Below are 20981 nucleotides of genomic sequence, written 5' to 3' on the forward strand. Positions count from 1 at the left end.
CCTAAAAAGAGAATAATTGTGTGTCTTGTAAGAGATGAGAGAGAGGAGAATGTAAGGGAGAAATGTGAGCATGTGTTTATGCTGTGTTTGCTACAAAAGGGATGTGGACTCGTACCTTGACAGAGCATAAACATGCAAATGCCTGCAGTCTGACACTTTGGAAACACCTGCTGTACCAACATAGACCTATGTGGTTTTTCTGCAAGGGCCAAGGCTGTGTGTGCAAGAGTGGTTTGCAGCTAAATCTACAGTCTTTGCTGTCTCTCTGGTAAACTGGCCTTAAAAATACCTTTGAGACCATCACAAACTGGTTCAGGAGACCCCAAAATGTCACAGCTCATCTCTGATTCCATTCAAAACAAAATGTAAATGAATGGAAAATATTCTCAACCTAGAAACTGATTAATGGAGTCTAGTTACATACTAAAAGCTTTAAGTTTTTCATTGCAATGACTCATAGTTGCACTTTTGAATTTTATAATTCAATATTTCTTTGTTACCAAAGACAGCACACTCAGAAATGCTGCATTTGATGCTCTTAAGCTTTGATAGCATTGGTGGACATGAGACTGAAAAATCCAGCAGTTTTTAGTGAATAATCACTGTCAGGGATGGTTTATGGCTTCCCCATAAGTTACTACAGCAACTTTGTTGAGCAGTACTTTGAAATGCAGCTGGGGATGTTAAATAAGTGGTGTCTAGTGGGCTTACACGGGTTTAAAAAGTTTGAAACATTAAAAAAACTCAGCTAATTATAGCACTCAATATTTAAAATATTAGAGAAGCTCAAAGCAATCCCTGAGCTGTTTAGATTTGCTTTCTTAATGCCAGTCTGTTTAATCCCCTCTTTTTCCCTTTGTATAGCAAGGTGTGCTACAGGAAAGAGCAAATGCCTAGAAAAGTACTTGCTGACCAACTTCCTAAAATACCAATACATACCACATGACTTTTAAATGTGAGAGTCACTTAGCTCTTGCCATCTGTCTTTTCAGTTTGCTTAAGAGTTTTGACCATTACAAGTTAAAATAAGCTAAATCTTTATGGGCACCAGCTGTCAAGGGTCTTTATGGTCGTAATCTTCAGTATCAACAAGGCTGTGTTGATACCAGCAGTTGCATTTCTGACAAAGGCAAATGGCAGTATGTTCCAGCATGTCAGTATCATTGACCTACTGGTGCTGTCACTGCATATCTGCATTGGCAGAGAGAGCTTAGTCTGGGGAAAGGGAAGGTTAGTTAGGGGAGGAATAAGCGTGGATGCACGTGAGAAGAAAAGCATTTAATAATATTAGGGTAGACAGCCTTAGTGATTATTCAGTGGTTGGTTTCTTTTTAAAAAAAGAGCAATTAAGAAAAATGGCAAATATCTGGTATTTCAGGACTCAGCAATGTTTGCCAGGGGTCAGGTATTTGCATCAAATATCTATCTTTGTTTGAAGTGTTCAGGAAGTTTGATACTCATGTTTCCAGGACTACATTCAGTGCATCTAGTAGTTCCTACTGGTTATTTCAGTTATAGCTGAAATAAGCAAAGGTCCAACATGCTGATGTTTTGTGTGAAGTCCTTGTGGATTTGTTACTTGCATATGATGAGTTTTATTTCTAGCAAGGCTTTGCCAATCTAACAGCAGCCTAGAGCATATTTGATTAATTGTGCTTGTTTTTTGGCCTGGAGATGAGTGCTGCACTGCCCTGGTGCATCAAGAGCTTTATTTAATTTTGCTCTGTACCAGTAAAAAGCCAATGTGTGAAGACACTGGAAGCACTCCAGACATCATCCTGCGCAAGGACAATCCCTTCATGAAGCATTATCAAAGGAAGGATTCTGGTTCAGAAGATGAAGCAGACAGCAGAGTTCCTGATTTAGAAAAGGATGACTTTGCCACTCGGAGAGCCAGAATGAATCAACCCAAACACGTAGTTCCGTTTAACTCCTTTTTAGTTGGACCCTATACAAGTAAAGATAAAAATAAACTGGAAGACACTAAAAAGCCATTGCAGATGGAAAAGAAGGAACATGCAAGGTGTGCATTCGTGGTCTTATTCTTTCAATTATAATGCTTAATTTCACTGTGGTGTGTTGCTGTGTAGGACTAAAGCTGTCTTGGCTACAAAATAACTGACAGGGCGAAGTAAATGCAAATGCTTTATCATGAAGTGAACCAAACTGCAATTTTTTGTTAGGGTATGAGGACCAGAAGTGAGTGTGAATAAGATAAAGGCTAGACACTTTTGTTATTTAAGCTTATGAGACAGCTCATGAGCATGAGTAGTAGAGAATAAACTTAGAAGACATGTTTTGCATCTCAGCTCTTTTTCTGAACATTTTTAGTGCATGTTTTTGGATGCATTGCTTTGCTCTTATGCCCTTTTAATTCTCTGCATAAAACATGGTCAAATAGGTCTTTGATTAGGGCACTGAATATATGTGCCTGCTGTACTGCACCAAGTTATGCTGCACGTGGTCCTGATGTGTCTTACACAGCATTGTTTTGGGAAATGGAGCATGGGTTACAAGGTTTCAGCCTAGAAAATCTCTTCTTTCTTCAGTTCAGTGATACAGACCTTTAAGAAGCTGCTGAACACAAATGTCTGTTAGGTAATCTTTCTGGGGAAACACATCTCTTCTTTCTTCAGTTCAGTGATGCAGACCTTTAAGAAGCTGCCTGAACACAAATATCTGTTAGGTAATCTTTCTGGGGAAACAAATATATTTGTTTTATTTATGCAAACAGAAGTGATTCTAGATAAAACCACTATATACACATTACAGTGAACCTTCACTGTAATAATTGATGGATTTAGAAAACTTCTCCTGCTATTTAATAGCTCTTTTCAGTACTGTCAAATGTGCCTTTCAGTTGCTGGTAATTTGATTATATTGACATTTTCTAATGACTGTTTTGGCAGGACATCTGAAGAGCACCTAACCAAATTTTAATTTGCTAATGCTATTGACATGACTCTAAGATCAAATAAATTCCATAGTATGTTTGTGAGCAAAACTTGAATTCACTGTGTGAATAATATGCAAATGAGATATTTCAGATGGGATATTTGTAACTATTTAAGAGAAATCTTATTGCAGAAATGCTTAATATAGTAGTCCCATATTTTTCTTGCTTGAGCTAAGAATAGAAGTGCATGTGAAAAAAAGTGGTCCCAGCAGTGCATGAGTGGGGTAGTGTAGATGAGAGGTTTGAACTTCAAATGATTCACTCCATGTTTACTTCTTAAAATTAATGTGAAACTAGTATTATAAATTCTGTTTTATCTTCTTGTGCTCTGAACCTCTTCTTTTGACACTGATTTATCATTGCTCCCTCAAAATATCTTTTCTTGTGAACTGGAACGTGCATTAAATTAGAAGAAGACGGGTGCACATGATATCAGGAAGGCAAATAGTGACAAGCAAAGAGAACCCACTTATCCAAACTGAGAAGACTGAGTCAGAGAAGGAACAGCAGGTGAAAGAGCCTGATAGTGTGAGAGATGATTTGGCTAAATGGAAATCTCAAAACACCATTCCTCAGCTGCAAGAAGATGTGATTTTGGGGAATGCCTCTATAACAAAAGCAGATCTGGAGACCTGGAAAAGATTGAAACTGTCAGGAGAGCCCAGGTATGGTTTCTGCTTGTGGACAGGACTGGCACCCTGGGAAGCATGTTTACTTTGTCACAATCAGCTGCGTGTTCTTGTCTTGTTGAACGTGAAGAGTGCCTTGATGTCAGCCAGTCCTTACCTATTTCAGTGTTCAGGAGGAGTCCAAAAATCTGTACAGGGGTGCTATCTATCATAAAATGAAAATGTGTCCATCATTTAGAGCACTATAATAGTTTCACAGTTGCTTTTCCAGTGGATGCTCTTAATACAATACAAGGAAGGTCCCTGTGGTTCAATCTGCTTTGAAGCTGCTTGAAGCTGAACAGCACAAAGGTCCAAGAGGCACCACTAACACAGCAGCACTGTGTTAACCAAGCTGTATTCAGGACTTGGGGCATTATGCCTTTGGGCTATTACCTGAGGTAGCACTGTGTTAACCAAGCTGTGTTTAGGACTTGGGGCATTATGCCTTTGGGCTATTACCTGAGGATCACCATCTCTTTGCATTATGAGTCTGTACTGTTTTTGTGACCAGAGCTGATATATCTGCATAGCATTGTACTCCAGTGCTGAGGAAATACACCAGCTCAGTTTCTCACTGCAGCTGGTTTTCAGGAGCATCATTGTATGGTGTATGTATGCTCTTGTTGTAAACAAAATCTTTGCAAAGGAAGCCAGTATAAAGCAGTTATTCTAAACTATTTCCCTGTGGAGATGGACTACAATATATGCAGGTGATTTGTGACTCCAGTAGGAAGGGGTAACAACTCCTAACCTTCCTGTTTAGGTGCATGCTGTTTTCCAGGTGGCCATCTGTTCTGGCATTCTTCTAACATTGTGTTTACTATATGTAATTCTAGCTCTAATACAATCAAAACTCAATCACTCTTTGGTCTCCAGGATATCAGTAGTCTCTGTATTACTTTTGAGGTGATTTATTAAAATCAAGATTCAGTCCCCTAGGTTTAGGATAAGTGACTTGCCCTTGCTAGTGCTCTCATGCCACTATAATTCCCCCATGCCAAAGTGACTTGTGAGTCACATAGTGTGTGGCCTGGGTCTACATGAGCAGTTAAGGGAGCTGTGGTTTTGTTAGGGTGAAGAACTGAGTTTCAAATGGGCTATATGCTGCATTCCTTGCTCTTAGGAAGAGCTTCTGTGGATGTGCTCCCAGTCTTTCCACCACAGGTCTGCAGTCTCTTTGGATTTTGTGTCATTTGGGCCTCAGTATGCCATATCTGCTTATACCTGTGTCCTTAAATTTTAAAACACAACCCTTTAAAAACCTTAGGATCATTTAATTTGTTTTATTCTGGGGGTCTCATGCTGGGGACATTGTTTTATTCCTCATAATGACCAGTGAAGAAGATTTCAAATGTCCCAGCGACACTCTGCCACCGACTGACGTCCCAGTGAAAGCAGCAGCCCATGACGATTTTGCTGTCCGCAAAGCCAGAGCAAATAAAAAGGCTAGTAGCCCCAAACAGAAGTTTGTGCATTTTGGGCCAGTAACTGAGATTGATCAACAGAAATGGGACAAGCTTGTTATTGGCAGAGCTGCATCCAAGAGTGAAACAGAAGAGGAAAGCAAGAAAGATGGTGTGGAGAGTCACTCTGGTGTTGAAAGCTCTTCTTCAACCACTGTTGTCAGTCTTGGGATTGCTGAGCACAGTGATGAAGTATCTGAACCAGAGAATGAGTCCAGGTATTTGGTGTGGTTTAGGATGCACTGCTGAGCTGGAAATGAGACCTGTTCTTGCCAGAGGCTGCTCTGCATGAGAGTAAACTGTAGCGTAGACCTAAGAGCTGTTTATGCACACAGCCTTGGTCAGAAGTCATCTGATGCTTTTGTAGTATCTTAACATGTTTAGGGTTGCGCAAAACAAAGCTGTGCAAAGGTCTTAGGAGCACTTGCTCAAAATTTCTGATGGCAGTGAAATCACTGGTGTCTCAGTCTAAGCTATCATTCTGCTATTTTTCTGCTGATTAAATTCCAGCAGCTTTGCTCTGCCTGCTTTCAGCGCATTAGGAATTTGTTGTTCACCTTGCTGGCCTTACTCATCTTCAAAAAAGGCTTTCTTCAAACCTGTTGGGTTTATTTTCTTTTTGAAGAGGTTGCATTGCTGCTCTGCATTTCTGTTATCTGGAGAAGAATTACAGCTCTGGGTTGTTAACGCATTAATGGATCTTTTTTTCTTTGCGCCTTGTTTAAGCACTTAGTTTGTGGCTGTAGCAAGAATTTTTAATGAATGCTTTTAGCAAGCAATTCATTCAGTTAAGTTTGTGTGTTTATGAAACATTTGCAAACTGTGTTGGAAGATTCCTCTTCTAACCTTTCATTTGACCTGAGAATGTTTTGTCTGTCTCACCCCTCCTCTCATTCTCGTTGCTAGTGAGGTAGTCAGGTCAGGTACAGATGACTCTTGCAGGAGGATTCCATCACCTGTACCAGCTTCTGACATCACCTCTGAGAAACAAACCCCATGCAATTTGAGCAAACAGCAAGAAGACATGAAGGAAGAATGCGACAGGCAATTACCAGATATTGAGAGAGATGATATGTTGGTTAGAAGGATGGGAACTTTTCAGAGACGTACCACTAGCTCCATTCCCACACATTGTCCTCCCCTGTCAATAGCTCCTCATGTGCTGCAGGAGCAGCACGAGGAGGCAGTAGCTCATGAGAAGGATTTGAAGACTCCACAGGAAGCAGAAAGGTCAGAGAAGAGAGGCAGATCCCTCTGAGGGTCATGCCTGGTTTGTGTGTGGTGTTAGCTTGGATCAGTCAGCGATGTTCCATTCTTCACACAGCCTGTAAAGATGTGTTTTTACTCATTCATCGTGGCATGTCTTCTGTTTTATGAAACTGCTTACAAGAGTGTATCCTATGAACATAAAGTGGTCTGGTTTATTTCATAGTATTTAAGTACTTCAGTTGTTAATTGCTGTTCAGCATGAAAACAGTCTTTCATGTTTTGGGGGGATTTCTTTTGCTTTGTCTAGATTTTTATGCCATCATCCAAGTGAATAATTCAACTCATAGATTTTTATGCAGCTCCTGACTTCTAACTAATCACCTACCTAAGTGCAGTGTTCAACATAGTTTGCTTGCTCTCACTCCCTGGACTGTAACTAAAGATGCCTGGTTTGCCTAGTTGTCCATCACTCTCAGTTGTGATGTGAATAACAGTCCCCCACGTTGCTGCCCAAGTGAGCATTATCATGGAACAGTGTCACTTGTCTCTCTGAGCAGTACTGTCACACGAGAAGAGAGCCAAGAACAGCTTGAAATCCCTCAGCTGCAGAGCGATGGAACAGAAAACATGAAATTTCCAGACCCACATAGAGATGACATGTTGGCCAGAAGAACTGGTGCTTTTCTAAAACAGCCTGGGCCCAGTGTTAAGCAGTTCCTTCCCATTCCATTTTCAAAGCAGCAAAATCATCCACAGGGCACAGCTACAGAACTTGAGAAGAAAACCATGAGGTAAGAAAGTTGTGCTTTTCTCTATCCCTTGTAGCTGGACTTGTGGGCTGTTTGTCAAGATCTGGAAGATCTGCTGGTGGCCCAGCTGCTGTTTCTTCCATGCTTGTCCTCAGTTCTGTGCCAATTCTTCCTGCTCAGAAGAAGGCAGTACAGGGTTTCTGGCTCTTACAGTAGAGCCCTGTAGAGACTCAGAGCAGAACTCTACCAGATACAACATCCTAACAGCATGTGGAAACACATACACATAACAATTACATTTGCAGATGTTTCTGGTTAAATAGAAGGTAATAATTACGAATGTTTCCAGCTAGAAATAGGGATGCTGGTTATAGTAGGTTAGGTGCTTGTCTATGGCTTAACTGGTGCGAGTGACTTCCAAACAGGAACCTAGAAATCCCAAGATCCCTCCTGATAACTCTTGGCATCTTTCTGAGCACCTTTGTTCAGATGTTTGAGGCCATGTGGGGAGGTTGGCATTGGAAGCCTTTGAACAGAGCTATCGTTGGCTGGTTGAGCCACATGTAAGCAAGAGTGGGAAGGTTCTTACTCATCAGCCTCTTCAAAGTACATGAGGAGAAGGATATGCATACATGGATGAAAAACTAGCATACAGCTCAGCCAGGAGAAAAAAGACTGTCACCTGCCATGGAATTCAACGTTGGTTTGGTGTTGAGAAGACCTTACGTTGAGTAGCTTAGTTAAAATATGGGCTTAATACTTTACTCTTCGGTGGTGTCCTGGACAGTTTATTTTCTGACTTAGAGAATGGTACAAGTGTTTGACTCTATTAAAATTGTGTTTTGTGCACCTGCCTTAATTAGCTGGTCCCCTGTCAGCTATTTGATTATTTTTTTTGTTAACTTACAGTTATGCTTTTCATTATGTATATGTGATTTTTGAAGTGTTGCTTAATACATCCTTTTGCACTGCTGCCTTTGGCTCACTCAGGCCTGAAAAATGTCCTCAAATCTGCATTAATAGCTCTGGAAAACCTGCAACACAAGCACCACAAGAACAGCAGCAGGGCCAGGAAAAGTGCAGTCTCCCTCCTGCAGGACAAGATGAGACTATTTGTACTGCCCAAGTGGGTAAAGATGGCCAGAATGAAGTCCACCTAGGTCAGACATCTAAGCTTCAGGTCATTCCTGAGGAAAACAAAATGGAAACACTGTCACCCAAGGATGAACATCTGCAAACGTGAGCTCTCTGGTGTGAATCACACAGCTTGTACACCCCTGTGTGCACTTCAGAATTCAGATTGTGCTTTGCCTGGTGTGTTTTCAGTCCAGACTAACAGACTGTGTGTCAGTAATACACATTTTAGAAACAAACAGAACAGTTGTATAATTCATTTTGATATTTAATTGAAAGCTATGTGAAAGGAATATTACAGTATATATGTTGAGTAGGAAAATGAGTTTGAGTAGCAGAGGTTCAAGTGAACTCTGCTCATTTGGAGTTGTTTATCCTATTTCTTCATTATTAGAAAATGTTGCAGTCTTGACCTTTGTACCTGATGTTCTATTGTGATAAATTTCAGATAAAATACGTGGTTTGCATGGCTCTAAACAAGTCACTTGAGTGAATGACACTGGTTTGTGTATTACCAGTGCCATTTTTCAGCTACAGCCACACCCCTAAAACACCCAAACCAAAAACCCTACCACAACAAAAAGAAAAGGAAATCCAGTGGCTCACTTTCTGACTGTAATATTAATCTCTTCTGTGTTTCAGTAATGTTGACTCTGAGCACTGCTGTGGAATGTAACTGTTGAGTTTTGTCTCCATTCATTGCATGTATGACACTTAATGGAAATGTTAACACATTGTCTATTTTCAGTAACTATTTTCTATACATATTTTAGGTGTACTTCAGCAGATTTTTATAATGGGGTCATTATTGTGACTTTAGGGTGGTGTTCTTATGTAGTTTGACCTGCAGATGATCAGGTAAGTCTTGTTTGCTGAATGCATAGTCCGTGAACAGTATGATTCTGTTGTGGTCAGCTTTGCTAGTACAAGTGGCAGTTACACAAACTATATGGGTCCAGTTGCAATTGCTACTTCATGTATTTATCCACACTCTAATTTTATATTTGGTCTTGTAGATTCGGCCCCAGAACTGCTGTGTCTGATGACGCAGAGTAAGTTGTCTTGTGTTCACAAGATTCTGTTTTAAACAACTTACACTGCATGCTATCCCGTCTTTCTACTAATTGAAAAATGCAATTGATGCCTCATTATTATTTTGCGGTGTTTCAGCTAATAATTTTTCAGAAAGCACTGAAAAATGGAATGCAATATGGCTTACATTGCAGCTAAAAATAATTTTTATATAAAAGCCCATAAAAACTAAGCATAATACTAATTTCCAGCTGTTGCTTAAAGTGTTGTTTCTTCTTTTTTTTTTCCTGTTATTTTCTTTTGGTTTTCTTCTGAATTTCCATTGCCTCTAATCAGCTACAGGTAAACACAGTTGGGTTGAATCTGGGCATTGAAGTGAAAAATAAAGTATGACCTATAGAGGAAGAAAAATCCCAAATCAAAATAAAATCCATTGTGCTATTCAGAATAATCACCTGAAAAATACATCTTTAGCTGATCCTTTGTCTCTTAAAAACTTTATATTGAATCCCTTGTAGGTGGGGTTTAATTTAATAATGTACTAAACTTCATTTTTTAAGGTCTTCACCTCGATGCTTTACTTCTGACATAAGGAGTAGAACTGACATTGATTACACTCGAACATTTTAGTTGTGTGTGTATAAGCTGTAGTACAGAACAGTGTGAAATGTCATTTAGAAAGCTCTGTGACAGTATTAGCTATTCTTACAAGGTGCAGGCATTTAGAAGCAAAGAAATAGTTGGCATCTACCCACATAGTAATGTCCTTGATATCCTCTTCCTGTTCACAGAAATGCACATGACCTTCCCTGTCTCCTGTATTAAATCCCAAACCAGAAGCAGCGTGGAGAGTTGTGGGTTTTTTTATAATGAGTATAAAGAGACTCATGTAATTTTTCATCCTTTCCTCTAATGATGAAGCTTGGAATCATGGACTGAATGTTCTTTACAAGTTCTGTAATACCTTTATGCTGAGCAAAGCCTGTGTCCTCTGACCACAGAGTAACAGTGATCACTTTCAAGCAGCAGAAATCTGTTGAATCAAATGAAGGGATGAAATAAATAAAAAGAGCATAGTCACACAGAAGTCTATACTTAACAGTGGGAACTTTTCCTGCCATTTCAGAAAGCTTTCTTAGAAGAGCATAGTCACACAGAAGTGTATACTTAACAGTGGGAACTTTCCTGCCATTTCAGAAAGCTTTCTTACCTGATGGATTTGTTCATTTGTTTTCTCACATTTTTGTGTGTCTGTATGGAATGCAAACATGAGAGAAGGTATATGGAGATGCCTTCAAAGAGGCTTTGCAATGGACTTGGTGGTATAATGTGAGAGTAGCAAAGATGAATAAATCATATTGTTTATTCCACATTGATTGTAATGTTGTTTCAAAAGGCAAACCGATAAATGTACAAACCTCATTGTCATCCTTTCCAAATATGCCACAGTTTGCAAAACAGCTATTTTCCTAAACTTTTAAGTTCTTATAAATTTAAGATTGCTTCTCCTTCTGAAGATGAAGTACTTATGAAGAATCTAATAGAACTTGGCTGTCAAGTAGGAAGAATAAATTAAACTGGCACTTAAAATGCTTCTGAAATGTTTGTCAATTCTCCATTGAAAACTGTAACTTGGATTCAGTCTTAGAATAGATGCTCTTTATTCCAGGAGCAAAGCTCCTGACAGAGTTCCTTTTGCTGCCTAGGAAATGCTAGATATTGTCATCAGCCCTGATCTGTCTCAGGGTCCAGAAGATGCAAGTATTTTGCTGCTGATCAGACCCATTCTCATCCCACTAAGGGATGGGGCTGAATTTTGGTGGTAGCATGACCAGTATTGTGAGTTCAGGCTTATGTTTTAAGCATGACAAGCAAATAGTAGTGAGCTGAGATTTCTGAGTGTTTATTTAGGGGATTCTGATTCTTTGGCCTGTCCCTCTTTATGTTTTGTTGGGGTTTCTTCCATCTTAGTATAACTGCAAAATGTGATGCAGCCACATAACAAATGCCTTGCATAAGGATTTTTAACATTTTCTCATCAAAATTTTTTTACCTTATTTCTCACTTTTAAATTAAGTAGTCTAAAGACTAAAGTCCTTGAGAACTTTTTTACCCAACATTTGTTCAGACCTTTTTTTAAAAACTAAAAGGAATTGCTACATGATTTCACTGACAAGAACAACTGTAATTTGTGATAATAAAGCAGCATAACTTAAAAAGCATCCAAATAAAAATATCACAGAAATCTAACCCTCCAAAATACTGTTGGTCTGCACAGTGCTTTTTTCCTGATCATTGTCAGAATGGCAGGTTTGGTACACTGGTCAGCAGAAAGGCCTCTTGCTTCCAGACAGAGTTTGTATACAATCTTTAGAGTTTTGCTAATGCCAGAAAATTAATGAACTTGAATTTGGTGCAGTTACAGCTTTCCTGTCAGCTTGTGTGCCATGCATGATTGAAGGAAGCAGTAAGTGTGGTTCTGTTCATGCAGATGTTAGTGATGGGCTGGAGCTATTCGTAGTTTATATAAAATAGAAATAAGATGAAATTTTGTGGGACTCATAGTGGAAGTGTCTTGCCAGAAGCTCAGAGTTTGGCCTCTTTGGTTCTTTTATAAGGATGAATTTGTCAGGCAGAGAAGTCGATGTAGACCTTTAAGTTGGCCTTGTCTATGTATTCAGGAAAGTAAGGTGGTTCTCCTTAAAGCAGAGCACAGTGCTTTGAGATGTGACTTCTCCAGTTTACTGTCTTCAGAAGATATGTGGAATAACACGTTTCTGCAGTCAAAACCCACCCAGTTGTTCATCAGGGATTCCTGGTAGAAAGTGTTTTTATTCTTCCATCCCAAATGGCAGAGGATGAATACTCATGCACTCTACTAGGACCAGCTATCACCATTTCAGGTCTTGTTTTCTTCTAATGTATATGAATGGAAAATTCTCTTACATGAGGGCAGGGTGCAAGAGAGGAGCTACACAACCAGTTTGACCCAGTAGTCACAAGGTGTTAAATACTTGACACTAAAGGCTTTTCTCAGTGTGTGTTTCAAAAGGTCTTAATCTGGAATAAACCCTACAAGGATTGCAAGTTATGCATCTCCCAACTTAACCTTACCAGTCTGCAAAATAGGACTGGTTTTTAAATGTTTAGTAGGAAATATGTCTTTAGTTTTAAAAACAAAACTTTCCATCTCTTTAGATCTTATTTAGGAGTGTTCCAATCCAATCCTGAACAATGCAACCCTTAAACTACCCTCAGAAAAACCCAAATGAAATGTACCACTCAATACTCCCTTTAAGGGGTAAAGCATGGTAATATATTACCCTCACTGTTCATGCTTAAAGGCAATAGGATGTATATGCTGTCCTTCATTTCTGAGGAAATACCTACTTAACAGGATGGGATCTGTGCATGTCCTTCTCCATCCGCTGTCCAGACCTTTCAGTTTTCCCTTGAGAGTGGCATTCCCATCTTTGCTTGCCTGAATACAAACCTTAGCTCAACAAATATATGCACGGCTTTCCGTGTCTATTCTCTTTGATTACTGTGGACACAGTCACCTACAATTTTATCTTCACTGGGTGCTTCTCCTGCTGGTTGGCTCATTGGCTCACCTGAAGCTACAGGTGATCATTTGAGGACTGCTGTGAAATCACTTCATGTGGAACTGCATGGCTTTCTTTTAATTTTTCTTTTGCTTTGAATGGCACGACTGAGGTCATGTTTTATTAATAATAGGTAGTAGAGGGGGAGTAGGAAGTACATTATCATTGTGTGAAGATCTGTATGTAATGTGAAGGGATGTATAATATCAAACCATAACGTTTTTTTTTTCCTTTATCTCTCCAAAGGTCAGGAACAGAAATAGAAAGAAACTCTTTTGGTCCTGGACGTCAGCTTTTCCTTGTTAGATTAGCTCTATTAATAAGTTGGTGCTGATAGCATTGGATTTCTTTGAGACAGAGAGGGGAGGGGAGGAAGTACCATGCAGTTTGCACTGTGTGTACTTCACTGAGCAGGGTCTCCCTGGGTTTGTAGCAATAGCATTTAGCCAACCATGCTCCCCCTGATACACTTCTCAAGCCTCTCTTGTTTTACGTGGAAATGGAAACTTGTGTCTGTGGTGTAAATTGGAGGCATCTTGAAAACTCACTGGGGAAAAAAAAATTGCAGAAAGTAAAATGTTCTGAATGATAGAATGATTTTAGTAAGAGCTGTTGATGGAAGTGTAAAGTTAGTAATGTTTAGTAGTGAGAGACAAAGTCGCAGTCAACTAACAAAACACAAGAAAGTTGAGGTGTGTAATGCCTGAAGTATTCTGTGGGAGCTGTAGGGATGCTAATGGGTCCTTCCAGGGGACCACTGCTTTTGGGAGCTTTGTAACTGTGCAAGTGGCTGATTCTGCTGTAGCACCCTCATGTGGCTTTAGCCTTTACAAACTGAAGGACTATAAGCCTCTAAATAATGCTGCGCTTCTTGTTCTTGTCCCCTTGTTTAGGAGTATGAGTATGTTTGACATGAGATGTGAAGAAGAAGCTGTGAATCAGCCTCATAGCAAAGCTCGCCATGAGAAGCTGCAGAACATACACAACCAGCTGAAAGAGGATGAGACCAGGTGGCAAGATGTGAGTATACAGCATCATCTGCAGTGCTGGCAGGAACTGAGCACAGCTACTTAGGCAGAAACAGTACAACCTGCTAAATCTACAGTTGCTCTTTCAAGCTTAAAATAATCAGGAGTGCTGTTTTTTTCCTCAATGGATTGTTGCTAAAAGCATGGAAGTTCATAATTTGATGTAAATTAGAAGGTCTTCCAGCATCTCTGCCTGTGCACCAGGTATTTTGCTTTTTAAAAAAGTTGATTAAACTGTGATTAGTTAAAAATGGAAGCAGAACAACTTCTAACTTCTGGCTTCACTAACTTGCCTGATCAGTAAATGTCCAAAGTGACAAAATGCAAGACTAATCAGGACAGTGAATAAATAGGTTGGACTTGGCTTTAATAAATTTGCATAGAAACAGAAAATGGTAACATGTTCCATTTTATCCAAGCAAACAAATTACCTTTCAAGTTAGCTACTCCCTGCTTGGGTTACAAGACCTTTCCAAAACTACCTTCCCCGATGTGTTTTTTTTAAACTGTCCTGGTGTCATGGTTTAGCTCCATCCAGCAACCAAGCATCACACTCACTCCCCCACCAGTGGGATCAGGGAGAGAATTGGAAGGGTAGAAGCTAGAAAACTTGTGGATGGAGATAAAGACAGTTTAATAGGGAAAGCAAAATCTGAGCACACAAGCAAAGCAAAACAAGGAATTCCATGGGCCCCATCACACATAACAGTGACTTGGGAAGACAAATGTCATCACTCCAAATGTCCCCACTTCTTTCTTCCTCCTCCCACTTTATATACTGATCATGATGTCCTATGGTATGGAATATCCCTTTGGTCAGTTTGGGTCACCTGTCCCAGCTGTGTCTCCTCCCAATCTCCCATCCACCCCCAATTCCCTTGCCAGTGTGGCAGTACAGAAAGCAGCTAAGGCCTTGGCTCTGTGTGAGCTCTGCTCAGCAATAACAAAAACATTTGTTTATTATCAACCCTGTGTTTACCACAACTCCAAAACACAGCCTCATACTAACCACTATGAAGAAAATAACTCTACTCCAGTCAACACCAGCACACATGGCATTTGGCATTGTCTGCAGCAAATTAGCAAGGACAGAAAAGTATTAAATGCAGGTAAGTTTAGTATAAGGAATTTCAGTTTCAATTCTGTTCTGGTTTTAAATTAGGAATTTAAGGCTTTTTTTTTCGACTAAAAAAACCCAAACTAAACCACAACAAAACACATTTCTTCACATACAGTAGTTTCCCACTGCAAAGACAGCTACTGTGAAACACCTTACAAAAAGTTTTTGGTAGAAAGTTCAAGGAAAAGTGAAAAAAAAAATTATATGCAACTAAGAAATAACTTTTTGTAGTAGAACAATGAAGGACTTCAGCTGAAAGGTCTGTTGTGTGTGGGAAGCTGTAATTTCCCAGCAGAGATAAGAATGAGTCCAAAGGCAATCAAGAACTTGGAGAACTCTTTGCTGTTGAACTGAAAATCCTCTGAGCTAAAGTGTGTAAGTTTTCTAGGCCCTCAGCACCTTCTACACTGAACTAAAAGTTCTGAAGAGGTACTGAAAGTGCCTTTACTGGAATGGCCTTGTCATTCTGAGAGCTTTATAGAGACAACAGGCCTTTCATGGTCTGATATTTTTATATGCCCATGCTGTAAATTTGCCAGCAATTAACAGTTTTGTGGCTTTTTATAATTATTGTTATTCTAAAGCATCAGAGCTGGAAAAGATAAACATGTCTGGTTTATAATTACGAAAAGAAGAGGAGGGCTTATGTTACAAATTTGCTAATGAAAAACTAATTTCCAAACAACGAGCAATAGTGGGAGTAGGAAAATAAAGAAATACTTTGGTCCTTCAATGTGAATAATTAGTAACTGAGGAAAATGAAAGGCCTATGTTTCATGAAGGGGATTATAGACTGATATATGTAGGTCATGTGAAGAAATACTTTAATGAGCATTCCCTTATGTGTAGCATCAATAATTTGTGGTTTTAAGCTAAATTAAGCATGACAAGGTTTGTTCCTGGATTAAATAAAATAAGTTATGCTTGCAGTACCTTCTGCTGTTTACCAATAAAAATGCAATTGAAGTATTTGAAAAACCATGTAATTAATGAAATAGTCTTTGAATTGAGTATGCATAGTGAATGTCTGGGTTTTATTAAAACCAGTATTTGTTAGAGTACATGAAATATAATCTGTATATACTAATCCTCTGATGTTGTAAAGTTAATGACAAATGTGCCCTTACAGTTTCCTAGTGAGTTAGTTTTCTGTGCAGAAGTTCTGCAGCAGGTAATTTTTACATGTAAAACTTTGTTCTTTTACTAGTTGACTGCAAAGAAATTTTACAGTTTAGGAAACTTACTTACTGTAATACTTGTTCTGTTAACAAGAGCTTGCCTCTGTAACCTCCAGGATTTGTAAATTCATAATCCAAGCAGGATGCAAGACCATAACAATTATCTCTTGTGTCTCTCTGATTTAGTGTCAGGCTTGTTTTTCAGGAAGGGCAAAGAACTGGAATCAGTGCACAATTTCAGGTAGGCAGATTTTAAAAAGAGTAAGATCATTACTTCAGCAAGGGTATCTTTAGATAGCTGGATACAAACCACAGGGTTTGGCTCCGTCATCTCTCACACCAGCCACGTGTGAGCCGCTTCAGTCCCTAACCTGTCTTGCTCACATCTGGATCCAAAATATTGCAGGGTGCCCATGAGGAAGAATTTAAATTTGTATGCTGCACTGGGGTTTTCTATCAAAAATTCCAACACCATGGGTCAGTCATGCTTGCACGTAGTTGACTGATAGCATGGGCAAGGTATGGAACTATCAGCTCAGTGCAGCTATAGCTCATATAGCATGGACAAAGTATGGGACTATCAGCTCAGTGCAGCTATAGCTCATGGTGAAACAATGTCCATTCCTGCAGTGAACTTTTGCTTCCTATATATCTGGTTATTAAAATTCTTCACCAAAAATAATTTTTCCACTTAGTCTTCCTGGGGAATTAGGTTTTGTTCCTAATTTTGGCCCAAGTGCAATTGAGTGCCCTGACTGGTCCTTTTAGGCTAAATCGCCTGCCAAAAAGAAAGCAAACCAGTGAAGCTGTGAACAGTCTAAATTGCCTGCCAGAAAGAAAGCAAACCAGTGAAGCTGTGAAATCCTTACTGAAGAAAAATCAGTCAGGCAACATCGTCATTTTATGGTATAATCTCCTTTTCTCATTAAAATGAGCATCACTGCCTGCAGGTGAAAGGAGCTTAATTCACAGTCAAGATCAAGCATTGCAATGTGGCTAGTTGGATTAATTATTGTCTGTGGCCAGTTTTTAGCAATTTGCTACTCTGCATTTGATTGCCTTCCTTCTCTGCCAGGACCTGGCTCGGTGGAAGAGTCGTCGAAGGAGTGCTTCACAGGATCTGATAAAAAAGGAGGCTGAGAGAAAGAAAATGGAAAGGTTATTGTCTGGAGATGGAACAAACGAGCGTAGGAAAAGCATCAAAACCTACCGAGAAATTGTGGAAGAGAAGTACGTTGTTTTACTGAAGTGTAGTGTTGTGTCTGAAAATGCTGTGTGCTCCATATGTGATGGGTAGCTGTGAGCAGCCAGGCTTGAGTGAGGGGAGAGGGAAGGATGTTGATAAAGCTAAGCAAATAGTCATGATTTCCAGCTTAAATTTTAATGCAATGGTCTCTCTTGCATTGTCTCCCTTGCAGAGAGAGAAGAGAGCGGGAGCTTCATGAGGCATACAAGAATGCAAAGACACAGGAGGAGGCTGAGAGCATCCTCCAGCAGTACATTGAAAGATTCACTATCAGCGAAGCTGTCCTTGAGCGTTTGCAGATGCCAAAAATTCTGGAAAGAAGCCATTCAGTGGAGCCAAATTCCCCACTGAAAGACCCAAATCCTCTGAGATATTTAAGACAACAGTCGCTTCCTGCTCCAAAATTCACTGCCACCATTGAAGCAACCATTGTTCCCACCACTGAACTAGAGCCCAGTGGTTCCACAGGACGCACATCTCCCAGCAAAAGCATCTCCAAGGCTGTGCCTATGCTGACACCCAAGCCTTACTCACAACCCAAAAATACACAGGAGGTTTTAAAAAACTTTAAGGTAGGATACATCGCACTCCCCAGAGTCAGTCAGAAGGCAAAGAGATCCTGACTGAGTCATCTGAACATAGAAATATTTAATGCAATTAAGTAGGAAATTTGCAATTCCTATTTCTCCAGTACCTCAGTTGGTATGCCCCTAGTGTTTACCCTTTAGACATCAGTGAGTCATGGATCTTTGGGGTTTTTTTCTGATCCCTGACACTTTTTTCCTCACTGGACCAATATGCATGTTGTATCACTGTCATGTTATTGCATATATAATTCACATGAGTGGGGAAAAACTACCCCATGGATGCTTCTGCCCCTCCACCAGCCACCACTGAAAACTTGTCTGAATCTTGTTCATGTGATGGAGAAGAATGTGATTTGTCTCAGTGGCAGTCATTCCTTAGTACATGTAGCTGTAGCATTATTTTTCCTTGAAACACCAGTCTGTCGACAAATCTTGGCTCTGGTGACAATGTGTTTACTTCCTCCAGATCAGAAGGAAAGGAGTATGTTTGTTTAACTCCACAGCCAGGACATCTGTCCTGATCATTCAGACATTTGGTTTTCATCCTTAATATAAACAGAGAAATGTCTTAGCCTAAACAGAGACCCTGAAATGAATGGTGCAGCCTGCTAGTGTTTTCCTGGCTTTTTTTTTTTCTGTGATCTTTCCTAACCTGCCTCTCTAGTAGATACTCCAGTGCACAGTCCCAGAAGCCTTGGGGCTCAGTGTCTGCTCACACTGGTGTTTGGAATTAAACCCCAAGAGCAGTACTGTGTTGAGTGGGTGATGGCAGTGAGGAAAGAGAGGGAACTTTTCATCTGAAAAACAGTCAGAAGGGGTGAAACAGATTTCAGAGCTGATTGCATTAGGTGCTAACTGCCATCACGTCCTTGCACCTCTGTCAGAACTGAGGATGCCCAGCAACTAGGAGAATGGCCTCTTAGTTAGTCACCTTCAGAGACAACAGGCTTCTGGCTGCATGTGTACAAGTCAGTGGGAGGAATTTGCCCTCAGCTTGATACCAATGGTATATACCAAGTCGGAGTGCCACTCCTGAAGTATCCAAGCTGTTTACTCAGTAAGTGAGGAAAGATCTCCGTGCCCAGAGTTGCACAGCCCTCCTGACACCTCACCCCTGCTGACAAGCCTGTAAACATCTGTGCTGGAGCTAGGCACAGCTAGGCCACTGTGTTACTAGGAGCAGTATTGCTAGGTGGTACTCATACCTGGTCCTCTCCTGGTCTCTCTCCACCTGGGCCCTCTTATGGTGAATAGCTCATGTGTTCCTCATAGTGAGACTTTTGCCCTGTATGCTTCTACAAACAGCCCTCCAAATTGAAGCAAGTCTTTACATGGCACCTCCATTCAGAGCATAATTGCGAAGCATTTAAGTCCCAAGAAGAAGCTGTATCAGTGCAGAGGAAGAAGCCAAAGGATATTTTGTATTTCCTTCCTTGCTTAAGGATTTCTTAGTGGGAATATATGGCCATCAAGCAGCTAGCTTGACCCTGAGGGGAAAAAAAAAAGTGATTAAACTGTTTCTGTGCTGTTGTTTTCAAGATTGCCTAATGTAATTTTCTGGGAAAGCAGCTATTTATTTTATCGCCTCATGGAGAGTTTTATTTGTTGGTTCCTTGATTCACTGTTATGAACAGTAAGTGGATGAACTCTGCTGCTCCTGACTCTTCAAAGTTCACATGAGAGTGTTTCAAAAAGCATGGTCTGCTAATACTGCAGTGAGGTCATCAGGGTCCATAAGCAGTTGATCAGCATAATTAGCCCTGGAGAGTCTCTTGCATAAGGCAGTGCAAAACCCAGCAGTTTTGGTCTAAATTTAACATAAAACTTTGGGGTTTTTTTATTTTTTATTTTTTAGAAAATCTTTTGATATGTGATGCACACAAAAGGTGTCTGTATGTTATTGGGAGAACAGAATGTGGGAAACCAGGAAATCCAGAAAAATTTTCTTATGTTTATGTTTTGTTTATGAACCCCCTAGGGTGGCAGGGTCTTCTTCTGTCTTGACACCTTGAATGAAATGTGTGCTTGGCTCCATCCTTCACTGATGACACAGACTGTGTTAATGATCATAATATATTGAAGTCCTAATTTCCTTAATTCCTTTGAATGCTAATTGCCTCAGCATATTTATTTAACTGTATTCTACAGGTAGATGGAAAAGTCAGCATGAATGGAGAAAATGTCAACGGCACAGAAGAGAAGGATAAAGAGTGTACAACAGTAATGTTTGCTCCTTCACCAAGCAGATCTCTGAAATTTGACGGAGTAGCCAGAGGGGACAGGTCCCCGGTAGAGTTGAAGAAGGACCCCCCAAGTGTTGAGCTCAGTTTACAGAGCCCTGCCACTCAGAGTGTGCACAGAGAGCCAACAGTAAGAGCAACACGAACAAACCAGCCTTATTTTCTTTGCCAATTTTCTGTCTCATAATGTATTTAATTACTAGCTAATGAAACCCAAGTGCTTATGTTTGCTTTATTTCAAGAGGGTGTGTCCGGACCAGGGAAAAAAAGCCACAAAATCCTTTGTAAATTAAAGGCTTCTTCCTTTTGTATGTGGGTGGAGAAATAGGAGGGGAAGATTCAAGAAACTTTTGCAGCCAGTGGTTTGGGGTTTTTTTTCAGATGTCGTACAGCTGATAAGCATGCTTGAAATGTGTTGGACCAGGGAGAAATTGATTCAGTGTCCCAGCCCTTGTGCAGGTTTATTCAGCACTTCTAATGTTAGCTGATTAGATCAGCACCATAATTGGACTGTGTGAACCATTATAATTAGTCTCAGTTTTCAATTTTCAAAGAAGAGGATGTGGATGTGCTGGCAGTTTTGAACATTCAGCTTTTATTCCCCTGTCAGAAATATTAGAAAAGGGGATAAGCTATTGAAATGCTCAGAGGGGCCAACATGCTTCTTAACTGCCATATCAAAGAAACAAATTAATTTTACCTTTTCATCTTTCTCTCCCCCTCCTCCCCAGAGAAAAAGGCAAGAAAACTAGAGCATATCACA

General features: G+C 40.1%; 1 protein-coding gene across 1 annotated transcript in view; it reads left to right on the plus strand.

Moving 5' to 3' along the window:
• The window catches only part of LIMCH1 (LIM and calponin homology domains 1), a 66350-nt gene that overhangs the window by 19019 nt on the left and 26350 nt on the right, over window positions 1-20981 (plus strand). The window contains exons 6-10 of the mRNA XM_009071212.1: window positions 9199-9234; window positions 13713-13839; window positions 17221-17375; window positions 17564-17963; window positions 20127-20348. Of these exons, the coding sequence (XP_009069460.1) occupies window positions 9199-9234; window positions 13713-13839; window positions 17221-17375; window positions 17564-17963; window positions 20127-20348 (940 nt within the window). The remainder of the gene's footprint in view (window positions 1-9198; window positions 9235-13712; window positions 13840-17220; window positions 17376-17563; window positions 17964-20126; window positions 20349-20981) is intronic.

The sequence above is a fragment of the Acanthisitta chloris genome, unplaced genomic scaffold (genome assembly GCF_000695815.1).
Source record: "Acanthisitta chloris isolate BGI_N310 unplaced genomic scaffold, ASM69581v1 scaffold3643, whole genome shotgun sequence".
Taxonomy (NCBI): domain Eukaryota; kingdom Metazoa; phylum Chordata; class Aves; order Passeriformes; family Acanthisittidae; genus Acanthisitta; species Acanthisitta chloris.